The 13,616-nt window shown below is 39.8% G+C and overlaps 1 protein-coding gene across 1 annotated transcript in view; it reads right to left on the reverse strand.

The window, feature by feature from the left end:
- The window catches only part of RBM6 (RNA binding motif protein 6), a gene marked incomplete at its 3' end in the record, with an annotated part of 98,596 nt that overhangs the window by 43,503 nt on the left and 41,477 nt on the right, over nt 1–13,616 (reverse strand). Inside the window, exon 6 of the mRNA XM_008571539.1 lies at nt 4,933–5,006. Within this exon, the coding sequence (XP_008569761.1) occupies nt 4,933–5,006 (74 nt within the window). The remainder of the gene's footprint in view (nt 1–4,932; nt 5,007–13,616) is intronic.

Consider the following 13,616-nt stretch of genomic DNA (forward strand, 5'->3'; position numbering starts at 1 on the left):
TTGTTTACGTGATATATCACAACCTTCCAGGTAGTTATACAGATTATTGGGGGGGGGGGGGGTTTTTTTGGGGATATATACCCCCCCTTCGGGGGTTTTATCAAATTTTTGGGGGGGGGGGGGGCGGTTGTTACTTGGAATGCATGCAATTTAAGTACTGATGATAATATCAGATAATATTATGTCATTATTACCAACCTGAGTAAATTTCCAACAATTTGGGTCTTTACCAATTTTTTTCCATCACGGCCTCACATATAGTCTTCCCATCCCCAAGAACATAAACTTTCTCTATTGCTTAATTTTAATCACAAGGACAGACCACATTTAAGATTTGGCTTCTTTTACATACCTTTACAAACACCCTGGCCGTCTGGTATCTTCAATAACCCAAACTCTCTTAACTTTGTTGACACAAAAAAACACTATTTCCTAAAACTTCATGCATTCCACAGTCTTCATTCTCCATACCAGAAAAGCCAGTGTCTAAAGGAATTTTCACGTTAGGTGATAAAAGCATCTTTTTCCTTGCACTTTAGAAAGTCAGGCTCGTTCTGTTATAAAGAAAGTTGAGTAAAAATTCCAGAGAAATTAATTCTCTCAGAGCTATCTTTTATAAGGGCATCTTAGTGAATATTTGGCCAAACAGGAACAGGCAACAAGCATCACACCAACAAATATGAGAAAATAAAATCCTAACATTCTTGCAGACCAAATGCCAACAGTTGGAGAGGGCTAGTACTCACAATGGGGAAACCACTGAAAGGGACTGATACTCTAACACAATGCTTCTTACTCCATTCCCCATGACCCAGTGCAATGGCACACAGCAAAAGGAGATGATACTCACCCTCAATCCCCAGGAACTTGTACAACAAAGCAAGCCAAGGGCATATGACACTGCTAGAAATATGCTTCCCGTTACACTTATGTATGGAGAAAAAATATCTCTTTGGAATGAAGGGCTCTGCCTCAGTGTTCACTGGCTAGCCCCTTATCCTAGACAGAGACAGTGAAGGTATGAGCTAACAGATTCATACCTTCATACCTGCTGGAAATTACTTCCCCAGACAGGCAGTTGCTGGTTAAGTGATGACCTGATGAGTCCCCCTGGCCACAATGTTCAGTACTGCTGCAGGGTGTCCTACTGTTTGGTGCTTTCATGCAGGCACTGGGAAAGGGCTAGAAGAGCTTTGGTTAACATCCTGAGCAACTTCACTAAGGCACACATAACTCATAATATTTGACAAAGCAAGCTGGCAGAAGGCTCCTTTTCCCATCCCCTAGACCTACAAGTATCAATGATGAACAAAAGACATTTTACATCAACAGTCAGGGTAGTAAAGAGTTACAAAAAACTAAACCCAAAGCATCTCATAGAAACCTCCTCAGAAGCATACATACACACACTCAGGTTCTACTTAGGGGTGCCCCGCAGATCCTGGTGACTTGGAATTTGTACCAATTTAGTTTGTAAGTAAAACTTGGAGAATCTCATAGAAACCTCCTCAGAAGCATACATACACACACTCAGGTTCTACTTAGGGGTGCCCAGCAGATCCTGGTGACTTGGAATTTGTACCAACTTAGTTTGTAAGTAAAACTTGGAGGAAAAGAGAATGGATAGACAGAAACATTTCCTCTTCCATAAACACTGACTTTATTCACTCTGAGGAGTCAGGACTTCTTTCACATTCTTATTTATCTCCCAAGATTCTTAACTACTGTGTGATAAGGAGCTTACTCTACATCCATTTCCTTAACACATTAGTTTTAATAAACACCGGATATAAAAATAAATTTATTTTCCTGGAATTATGATTAGAAATTACTTGACATGAGGAGGAAGGGGAAGGGAGGGAAAGAAGGACATGATCATCTCATTTCAGATGCTTACCAAGTACCAGGTACTATGCTAAGTGTTCTGCACATATCCACCAAGAGCCGCTACTCAAACGTAATGTCACTCTTCATGTGCTCTCTTCCCCCATTAAAAAATAAAGTTATATAGTCTGTCTTGTTCCCTGCAGGATCCTCAGCATCCAAAAAGGTGACTGGCACAAAGCAGCCACTCATAAATGAATGATCTCTTTTCATCTACACCAGGGCCCCATGAGATACTGGGAACAGAGGAATTGAGGCTGAAGGAGGTCAAGAAACTTGCTGGAGGTAACCCAGTTGGAAATTACCATCTGACTCCAAAACCTGCACCCCTCTTTTTTATGTTTTACTACCTAAGTACAAAAATTTCCCTGGAGATCTCATTCTCAAGAATGTTTCCATCGGGGCTGGCTAGTCAGCTCAGTCAGTTAGAGCGTGATGTTGCAACACCAAGGTCAAGGGTTTAGATCCCCATACCAGCCAGCCACCAAAAAAAAAAGTTTCCATCAAAATGATATGCACAGGGCCGGCCCATGGCTCACTCGGGAGAGTGTGGTGCTGATAACACCAAGGCCGTGGGTTGGGATCCTATATAGGGATGGCTGGTTGGCTCACTGGCTGAGCATAGTGCTCACAACACCAAGCCAAGGGTTGAGATCCCCTTACCGGTCATCTTTAAAAAAAAAAAAAAAATGATATGCACACACCCTGGGTTGTAGTAAAGGTTATTAAAAGAATGCTGATTTGATCACGAAGTTCAACAAGAGAGGATTCCAGTGTTTGGCAGTGCCAGCAGTCTATGACTAGGGGAAGAATAAAAACCTAGGAAATTGGGTTAATTGAATAAGGATATGGAAGATGTTTTATTAAGGAATAACTCCAGTGAATACTGAGATCAAACAAAAATCTGGAGTTTAGGAGAGTACCCTATGGGATCCATGAGTACTATATAATCTCTGCCTCGTTTCTTAGTGTGAGATTATAAAACCTAGAAGGTAGAGGCTATCTCTTAATTATACTCTTAAATAGAGTGTCACATGGTACCCTATGCATAAGGATGGCTACCTTTCAAAATACTCTATAGTATTTCACACCTGGAAGAATACTGGCCTCTGCTCCTGCTTTGTTCTATTGTTCCATTCACTAGGAAGGGTCATTCATCAGGGATCTGGGAGCCCTAAAAATGTTCACAGAATGACTGGGAGGGTGGAGGGAGAAATGTCTATAAACCACCTCCTCTCAATGCTGTTTGTGTATATGAACATTTTTCCAGATGTGGCTCCAACAGAAAACCTGCCTATGGGTAAGCCTTGTTTTTAAAGAAGGCTGCCCTAGTTCTATTTGACACATTCTTCAGGGGGCTAGATACTTTAGTCAGGATTTTTCATTGGGATGGAAGGGTCAGTTAAGAGACAAAATTGATATATATATATTTTTTTTTCCTTTTTGTCTTTTTTCGTGTCCGGCAACGGATCGCAACCCTCAGTGCTGCGCCCGCACCGGACCGGGACCGGCAACGGGATCGCAACCCTCAGCGTTGCCCCCACACCTCGCTCAGCCAGTGAGCGGGAACCGGTCTGTATGTGGGATCCGAACCCTCGGCGGGAGCGCCACCGCACTCCCAAGCGGCGCACCGTAGCAGTGCGCCACCGGGCCGGCCCCCAAAATTGATATTTTTAAGATCGAAGATTAAATAGCCCTGGTAAAAAGTGACACCGTTCTAGGAGAAACACATATTTGAGAGAACGATACAAAACAGATAGCATCTGCCATGGTTCCTCCATTTCTATTTCCACCACTCACAATATTTAGTACAGTGGCAAAGGACTTAATGACAATCTACTGACAAGAACATGTTGCTTACACAGTTTCTAACACATAATTAGTATTTGTTACATGACTGATTCAGCGATGAACACTGAACAGTCAATGAGAATCTTGTTAAATTCTCTGAGGATCTGACAGTGCTTATAATACTAACAATAGGTAAAGATACATCAAAAGTTTTCTTTAGGGCCAGCCCGGTGGCTCACTCGGGAGAGTGCGGTGCTGATAACACCAAGGCCCCGGGTTCGGATCCCATGTAGGGATGGCCGGTTCGCTCACTGGCTGGGCGTGGTGCTGACAACACCAAGTCAAGGGTTAAGATCCCCTTAAGATGACATCTTTCGGTCATCTTTAAAAAAAAAAAAAAGTTTTCTTTAATTGGTGCTTACTTCCAGAGTATTTACAGCATGTAAGATTTTGAGCACACTGCATTCATACTGTTAAGTATAGTCAGGGAGTACATAAAAATCAAACTATATCCCTAAGCTTTTTTTCCCACTTTACAGATGGAGGAACTGAGACACCAAAAAGAAAACTACTTTCCCCAAGGAAACACCATGACAAGAAGGATTTAGTAATTCCTCCCAAAACTACCAGGCAGGGTTCACTAAAACACACAGATGACAATTCTAGATGGCAAGCTGAATAACTCCAGATGGTTCCAACATAGTATGACTATATGCAGCCCAAGGACTTGAGTATGCAACTCTAATTGGCAAAGAACAAGTGATGAATACAACAGACACCAAAAATCCACTCCTCTCTCAAAGTAGCAAATGCAGGCAGGACCTGAGTGCCACAGGAGTTACCATCAGTGGTCTTCACCCTAGGTCTGGGTGTAACTACTGACCTAGAATTCCCATGCCAGGCAGATCCTTGGTGTCACAAACAATAAAGGATTATTCTTTGCATCAGAATCCCCATTTCATTCACACTCCAAAGGGAAGCACTCCAGTTCTGCCATTTTTTTCCATTTACTATCTTTGGAATCAGTCAACTACAACTGGGGTCTAGTTTTTAAAATACACTCTGTGCCCATTAACTCTTCTAGAGAAACCTTCCTAGCCTTTTGTTTCTCCTCACAACCGCTTTTTAGTTGAAATGTGGTATGCTCCAAAGAGAGTTTTCTCATACCTTTCCAAAGTTAAATCATTTGAAATCCTCCCTCCCCATACATAAAAAAATATATCCTTCCAGCATCATTTGACCGAAGTATAAAGCAACCTGGTTGGCCTCCATGCATCCGATGGCATCTTCCAAGAGTGAAAACTCCACGCAGACATAGCCATAGTCGTAACCTGGGGACAGCATTTAAATACAGACGGGAGTGGTGTTAGTGCCTTGCAAACACAAAAGACACACTTAAATCCCCTGTTTCTGATCCCCTCAAACACAAGCCCTCCCAGCTAGCCCCTCCCTCACTTACACTAGGCAAAATTGTAACCCCAAATAGAAAAAAGTACTGAAGGAAAGTTTGGATGTTTCTAGACTTTGAGATTCATTCCAAAATGGTTTTTTCTATTAACCAAGAAGATCCTTTTGCCCTCTTTAGCACTGGTGATCTGGCGAGGGTCATCTATCCAGAATTGGATAATCCTACAAAAAGTTCCTGTGGGGACCCAGAACATTTTAACCACAGGCTGAATCTTCTGGAAAAACAAAGTCTACAAGAAGAGGAAAGTGTCTGGGAAAAAAAAAAATTATTCCAAGAGAAGAAGGAGTAGCAGTTTTCATAAGGCTAAGCTAACAGTCACCAATTTTCAAGCAGAAACCACCTTCAAAGATAGAAGTGCTGACAGACTGAGGCAACTATTCTGTTTGGAGACCACAGGAAGCTTCTGGTTGGCAGGAGACAGACCATTTCAGGTCCCCCTTTTTTTTCCCCTTGTTCCAACTCAAGTCATAACCAGTTAAAATCTTTATGAAAGGAAGAAGTTGTAAAAGCATAAATAAGTATGAATAGCTGAGTCCAAAACTGTGCTTATGTACAAAGACTGGCAATGGAGCAGGCTGGGGGAAAGACAGCAGTTGTTAGAAATCAACACATATTCAAGAACTGTACATACCATTACAGTTATAAAATACCCTTCACCTTACTAAAGAGCAAGTATCATTTGCAGCACAGGCCTGAGGCTCTCCTGACCCATGAGATTGGAAAGTCATGGGATTTACAGGCTGCTGAACTCTAATACTAACCCATCCTATAATTTCCCTGATATTGCCACTATATGACTACAAAAATACACTTGTCAATGCAATGCTCCACAAGTGGATTCCACGCTTCCTCCAATGTCTCACAGGATAAAGAAGCTCATCTCTAGGAGTGACACTGTGCAAATGGAACAGCAAGAAAAAGATGTGATTTGTTCACATGAGAAATAAAACTCAGGGAATGAAAAACAACACAAAACCTATGATAATTCTGAGTACAAAGTATATATACCAACAGGTAACTGATGTCACTGAATCAAGGTATCAAAGGCCAAAAAAAACTAGGGCAATAGAAAGCATAACTTTTAAAACATACCAACTTCAGTGGAAATGGGCTGGATTCCTTGTCACATGGAATGAATGGCCTAAAATGTTTTATTATAATAGTAATAAGTTTTGATTTTAGACTTGATAATACTCCCAGTTCATTATGAAATGTTACAATGGTATCGGTTGATCCTTGCTTTGAATTTTAGGAAATGACCAAGAAAACAAAAGCTACTAGAAATGTCAGCACTACCTTAGGCTGAGAAATAGATTTTCTATCCTAATTTCACAGCTTTGATCAACATGGATTAAAACTAACCCTTTCAACCTCCATTTAAACTTACCACAAAATCAATCTCCTCTACTTATTAACTCTTTGAAGAAATAAAAGTACTTTAGAGAAATATATCTATACATATTCTATTAGCAATGGAAATTGTTTTGTTACTTAATTCCTTTCAAGTGGATTTTCGTGATCAAACTCAGTAAATACCTGATAAATAAAACATCCTGCATTTTGGAAAGGGCTCTGAATATTGTTGGGAAACATTACAGAATAGCAGAAGTAAATAAGAACAACAGTTATCTCCGAACACTAACACTAACAGATAAACACTTTTATCTACTGCAAACACTAAAATACATGTCTACAATAAGGGCTAGCAATGGAAAAAGCACACATTCTCTCAAGTGTGTTGATTTACCTCTATAGAACATACCAAAGAAATGCTCAGGTGTATGGAAAGCAATGCTCTCCATAGCTACAAAACTGAAAAACATAGGGAACTAACGCCAAATTGGCGAAGCCCTAAATTTCCTCTTTGTGCTTTAAAGAAGTGACCACTGTGGCCCAAAGCAGCACACAGAATCTGTGGACAGTTAGAGAGAAGATTCATGGCAACATTCATTTACTAAAGGACAAATAGACACTGATACTAAAGTCACTGGGAGGAAAAAGATACAGTCAACGGGAAACACTATGAGCACCTAATAGCATTTCTACACATCAACCCTGTAATACTATTATGTTGACAATGTACTTTAGATTTAATATTAAATTCACAAGCCCACTCAATTTCTTCTGCCTGAAACTTTAGCTATCAAATAAGAACAAAAATTTAGGGCCGACCCATGGCTCACTCAGGAGAGTGTGGTGCTGATAACACCAAGGCCATGGGTTCGAATCCTATATAGTGATGGCCAGTTCGCTCGCTGGCTGAGCGTGGTGCTGACAACACCAAATCAAGGGTTAAGATCCCCTTACTGGTCATCTTTTAAGAAAAAAAAAATTTAAGGTTTAACTATACTGCCTAAAACTTTTTTAAAAAAAAAATTGTACCCAGTCTTGATCACAGGCATTTTGTGCATTCAAGACTCAACGGTTGTAACATAAGGATTTTCAGCAACTGCCAAAACAGACAATGATACTAAGTAATATTTATATAGAATTTGTTGGTACAAGGTCTATTCTAAACACTTTGCATTTACTGATTTAATCCTCACGAGACTACTTTATGAGGTAAATATTATCAACTTCATTTTATCCATGGGGAAGGAGGCAAAGAAAGGATAAGTAATTTTCTCAAAGTCACCTTAATGCTAAGTACAAATACTGAGCTTTAAACCCAGGCAGTCCAGATTCAAATCAATGCTGTTAACCACTACTCTGCATACCTTTTAATAAGATCTTAGACTGATTTAAATAATCTGAATTCTAGCACTATAGAGCCCCGTTACAGACAGGATCCCACATGGCTAAACACAGATAAGTCCTTATCTGTAGTTAAGACATATTGAAATTAACTGTACAACAGTTACTCCTGTTTTAAAGTATCTATAGCAGAACATTGCAAGTAGGCCTGAGTTTGCAAATTAGAAAGCATTCACTCTCAAGAACTGATTGTATGGGCTTCCAAAATTCTTCTAAAAAGAGAAAAACTAAAAAGACTTGTTATAAATGATAGCTATAAAAATTACATAGCAATATGGAAAGATATTTGACTTAGTCTATTTCAAAAACTTTAAAAATGAATATACCCCTGTGGATAATTATGTAAAATATTTATAGGAAAAAGGACTGGAATAAATACAGTGAATTACATCTAACTCACATGTTAGAGACAAAAGTCAGCATGTGAGATGAAAACCATGCACTGCCAAAATCATACTTGAAGACCCGAAAATGAAGAACAACATACCATCTTTCAATATAGGTAAGTCGAACATTGCCAGTTTTTCCTCCAGCGTTGCAACACATCACTTTCCTTTTGGTTGACACCAGATGAAGAGGTTGGTTTGCATTTAAGGGCCGTAATGTATGAAAAATATATCATTTTAAATAATAAAAGCACAGCCAGCACAATGAACGCTCATAGAAACCTGGAAACAGACCAACTGAAGCCATAGCCGAGTCTCATCCCCACCTCCCATGTTCACCCCATGAGAAGGAAAACAGTGTGGGATGAGGGGAGAGGGGGATAGTGTTCGAGTAAGCACAGGTGAATATACAAAAGTCTGAAAATGCATGTAAAGCAACACAACTGTATACCAAAATTACAGTGGTTGTATTGCTGTAGTAGAATAATCAGGGATTTTTTAATTTTTTTTCCCTAATACAATTTTATAATTCACAGAAAAGGTTCTAGTAAGCACAGAAGATATTCCATCCAGAGACCTAAACATTCTGGAAACCACCAACAAATCTTTCATTCAGAATTCCTAGGAACCATTCGAAATCATCAAGATCATAAACTCAGTGTTAACAGTCCCATAGACAAATTTTTACCAAAGAGAGTAACAAAACATGTATTTTATTACCTTTTTCTTCCACTGCCACTTGCTGGGAAGAAGTCTGGTGGGCTGACAGGTATTTGTGTTTACTTACATGACTACTAAAAAGCACACTTGTCTCTGTTTTCTAACCTAAACGTACAGATCTCACAGGAATGTGAATGCTCCTTATACTTTTTTAGGCAGCTGAGAAGGATGAGAACCAGGCAAGGGAAGGAAAATTTATAAAGGTAACATTAAAATTTAAAATTTCTCCATCTTCATTAATCATGTGGTTGCTTATTCCTCAAAAAGTATCTGTGATAAAAGCTAACCAGGTGGTTAAAGGAGAACAAGATATAGAAAATAAAGCCTGATGGAAAATATCCAATCTCAGAACTAATTCTTCAGTCTCTGCTCCTAGAAAAGCTGACTCAGTGATGTTGACAAACATAACTCCTGATCATTCAAGTCAATTATCAGTCTATAACAGGCCCAGTTTTCATAACAATTATAAGAAATATTTGTTTAAACAAATAAGATGGGCAGCCCTACTTTCAAGTTGATCTAGAAAAACCCAATTAACATAAGTCCAGTTGAATTTCCTATTAAGACAATGTTTGTTGACTTTGAAAAAGCTCTACTATGAAATGTACAAGAGGGATCAGGACTTTAAAGGACATAGGCATAGAAGAGATTGGGTTTCTTTATTGGTATCTTTGAGAGTAAAGAAAATACAGCTTTTTTTCTCTAAACAAGGAGTATTATTTCTGTGGGAACAAAGCATTATGAATATAAAAAGCACCACAAAAAATCATAATAGAGATTCAAGAGCGCTTAGTTCTATAGGTCCTGTTTTCCTAAATCCATTTCATTGGGAATATAGGTTCTTAGAAGAAATGTAAAATATTATCAAGATAGAGATTTTAGCAAAAAACAAAGCAGAATTGATCCAGGTATCTGAATTCCTGTCAATGGGAATAACACAACAACAGAGGCCTGTGTGCAAGATTTCCAACAGGTACTTTGTTCAGTTAAAACCTCAAGTGAATATGCATCTGGCAGATTTCATTACAAAAATCAGGAAAATATTAATATGTCAAACTACCATCTGGGAAGAATGGAACTGTCCACATGAAATACATCACTCTGACATTTTATAAGCATTTTCAATTCTCTCCCCCTCAACTATGCATCTAAGGGTTGCTGGTTTATAAAAAACAGATAAAACAAGGAAGATATACACTGATGATTACTTGTAAATTTCTGAAAACTGCATGTGGTTCTATTTTATTTAGTTCTTCATCTGTGCCAACTGGCTAAAGAAAAAAAATTTTGTTTGGTTTTTATTTCCAAAGTCCAAAATTAATCTCAGGGTCACTTCATCCTAATAATGGTTCTCTAGTTCAGGATAACATTTGGTAGGAAACGCTCACCCTTATATCTATTTATTTATTTCTATTTATTTTTTCATTTCTATTTATTTCTATTCCAATGGCAGTAACAGTGCTATGTGAGCACAGTGGAAGGCAGCATCCTTGCCCTCAGTGAGTTTAATCTAATGGAAGAGTCATGACAAGTACAATTAGGCACAGACCACCTCAAGATGCTACATAAGTCAAAAAAGGGAGCAATCATTCTTTAAAGAACCAGTGACCTCATTTTTGTTCACTTAAAAAAACAAAAAGCAAACTCTATAGCAACCATCAGGAGTAAGAACCTGTGCAGATCTACCTTTCCCCAGCCAAGAACAAACACTTTAGCCAGTGACCTCATTTTTGTTCACTTAAAAAAACAAAAAGCAAACTCTATAGCAACCATCAGGAATAAGAACCTGTGCAGATCTACCTTTCCCCAGCCAAGAACAAACACTTTAGTCTGGCAAGAAAGATGGTGAGGTGTGACAAAAAGATCATCCAGGAGAAGAGCAACATCAGTGCTGCAGCAAACTGCCCATGCAGAGGTCCCATATTAGGGACTGGGGTCTTCTTTTCATTTCTGTATCCCCAATCCTAGCATAATACCTACCACACGAAAGTACTCAGTCAATGCCACACCAACTGTAATGAGCATCATTACTAAAGCACCACACAAGGAAAGTAACTTCTATAGCTCTGTACATATGCAGAAGCTACAACTAACTCACCACATGATCTCAGTCAAGGAACATCTTTCTGCGCTTGGATTATCTCCTATGCAAAATAGCAATGACAGTAATTCCTTTGAGGGCAGTTTCAGGGGTGTGATGAAATAATGCATTTCAGTATGTCTGTTCTATTATAAAGCACTATCGAGGACCAAAGATAAGACAGACTGCTTCTTAAATATGTCCCAGCATTAACATTTTAGCAGCTGAAAGGCAGTATAAATTTCCTTACTGATTTCTAGTGTACACTAAGAATACATCTGCTTCCCCCATAGGTCAAAAGCTATTTTCATTTTGACTGGAAAGAAAAATATGGCCCATAAACATTTTTTGCCCACTGCCTTGGCCCTAGTGCCAACAAAGGGCAACTCAACACCATTCTAAGAGGCTCTGGCAAGATTCCACAAAGATAGTAATTCCTAAGCTGGAAGCTGCTCAAGACGAGAGCAAATCACATTTGTCCAGCCATTCACCTATTCCAGAAGTAAGCTAGCATCCAGAGAAGGATCAGACAACTGGCATTCTGTGAGACTTGAAACTTGTACAGACCACAAGCCGAGGTACACAAGGCTATCTCAATGCAGAGACAGGCTATACAGCAACTCCACTGGGCCAACACTTATGCTCTGTAAAATGTAACTAAAGGTGCTAGATACCAGCTCGATCTGGCTAAATCCCCATCTGTGGTATCATAAAAAGATAGTTGGTCTTTGTCCCTGGTTCCTGGCACAGAGCTTCCTAAAACCCTTGGAATTTCCTGATAAGGGTGATAGCAGTGTTTTTGTTCTAATGAGACAACTCTTGGCAGGCCCCTAGATGGCTTCAGGTTGAGGGCTGGTCACCAGAAAGACCAAGCCTTAATCAGAAATTTGGAACTTTCAAGGGCCAGCCCATGGCTCACTTGGGAGAGTGTGGTGCTGATAACACCAAGGCCATGGGTTTGGATCCCTATACAGGGATGGCCGGTTAGCTCACTCAAGAGAGCCTGGTTGCTTACAACACCAAGGGTTAAGATCCCCTTTCCAGTCTTTTTTTTTTTAAAGAAGTTTGGAACTTTCAGCCCCATCACCCAACCTCCAGGGAGGAGAGGGGGCTTGAGTTAATCATCCATGGCTAATTATTTAGTCAATCATGCCCACATAATGAAACCTCCATAAAAACCTCTACACAACAGGGTTCAGAGAGCTTCTGGGTTGGTGAACACATCTACATGCTGGAAGGTGGCACACCCCAACTCCACAGGACAGAGTTCCTACACTCAGGACCCTTCTGGACTTCATCTTATGAACCTTCTCATCTGGCTGTTAATTTGTACCCTTTATAATAAACTGGTAAATGTAGTGGTTCCCTGAGTTTTGTGAGCTGTTCCAGAAAATTACTGAACCTGATAGGGGACATTATGGGAACCCCCAACTTTGCAGCCAAGTCAAACAGAAATATGGGTAACCCTGGGACCTGATACTTGTGACCTGCATCTGAAGTAAGGGCAGTCTTATAGGACCAAGCCCTTAAATCTGTGGAGTCTGAGACTAACTCCAGGTAGTTCATGTCAGAGCTGAATTATAAGTTACCCAGTTGGTGTCAGAACTGGTTAGTGTCAAGAGGGGAAAAAAACCTTTTACCATCCTTCTGCCTATATGACAAAGGAGGCATGCATCACTTTCCGCTGACATTATTACTGAACATACTCAGACATCCATCTCTCAATTCACCTGAGGTTTGTTTTCCCCCCATTTTACACCAAGTTCAATTGCAAACACCTTGGTAACCCCAAAAAAGGTCCATTTCATCAGATATGTATGTACCTTTGTCAAACATATTTATTATCTGATAAACAAAGTGGGCACTTTCTAGGGTTCTATACTGAACCAGAAGCTAAAAAGAAACATTTAAGTTTCCTAACAAATACAGTGTTCTAAAATCCTTCCTTCCTTCCTTACTAATATAGAAGCTAAAAAGAAAAATTTTAATTTCCTAACAAATATAGTGTCTTAAATCCTTCCTTCCATCTATCAGTGGCTGGTCGGTATGGGAATCCAAACCCTTGACTTTGGTGTTATCAGCACCACTTTCTCCCAGGTGAACTAAATGGCCAAACCTTAAATTCTTTATAATGATACAAATGACAGAATAGAAAACTCTACTCCCTAAACATAATACCACTGCATAGTTTTAGAAATTAAAATTGTCTGTCATGGGGCCGGCCCGGTGGCGCACTGCTACAGTGCACCGCTTGGGAGCGCGGTGGCACTCCCGCCAAGGGTTCGGATCCCATGTACAGACCGGCCGCTCACTGGCTGAGCAAGGTGTGGGCGCAACACCGAGGGTTGCGATCCCGTTGCCGGTCCCGGTCCGGTACGGGCGCGACACTGAGGGTTGCGATCCGTTGCTGGTCACAAAAAAAGACAAAAAGACAAAAAAAAAAAAAAAAAATTGTCAGCACCTTTTTGGGGAAAATTTCTTGGAAAGATCTACTCACTCAATTTTTTTTTGTCTTTTTTGAGACTGGCCGCAC

Source organism: Galeopterus variegatus, unplaced genomic scaffold, assembly GCF_000696425.1.
Source record: "Galeopterus variegatus unplaced genomic scaffold, G_variegatus-3.0.2 Scaffold701, whole genome shotgun sequence".
Classification (NCBI taxonomy): domain Eukaryota; kingdom Metazoa; phylum Chordata; class Mammalia; order Dermoptera; family Cynocephalidae; genus Galeopterus; species Galeopterus variegatus.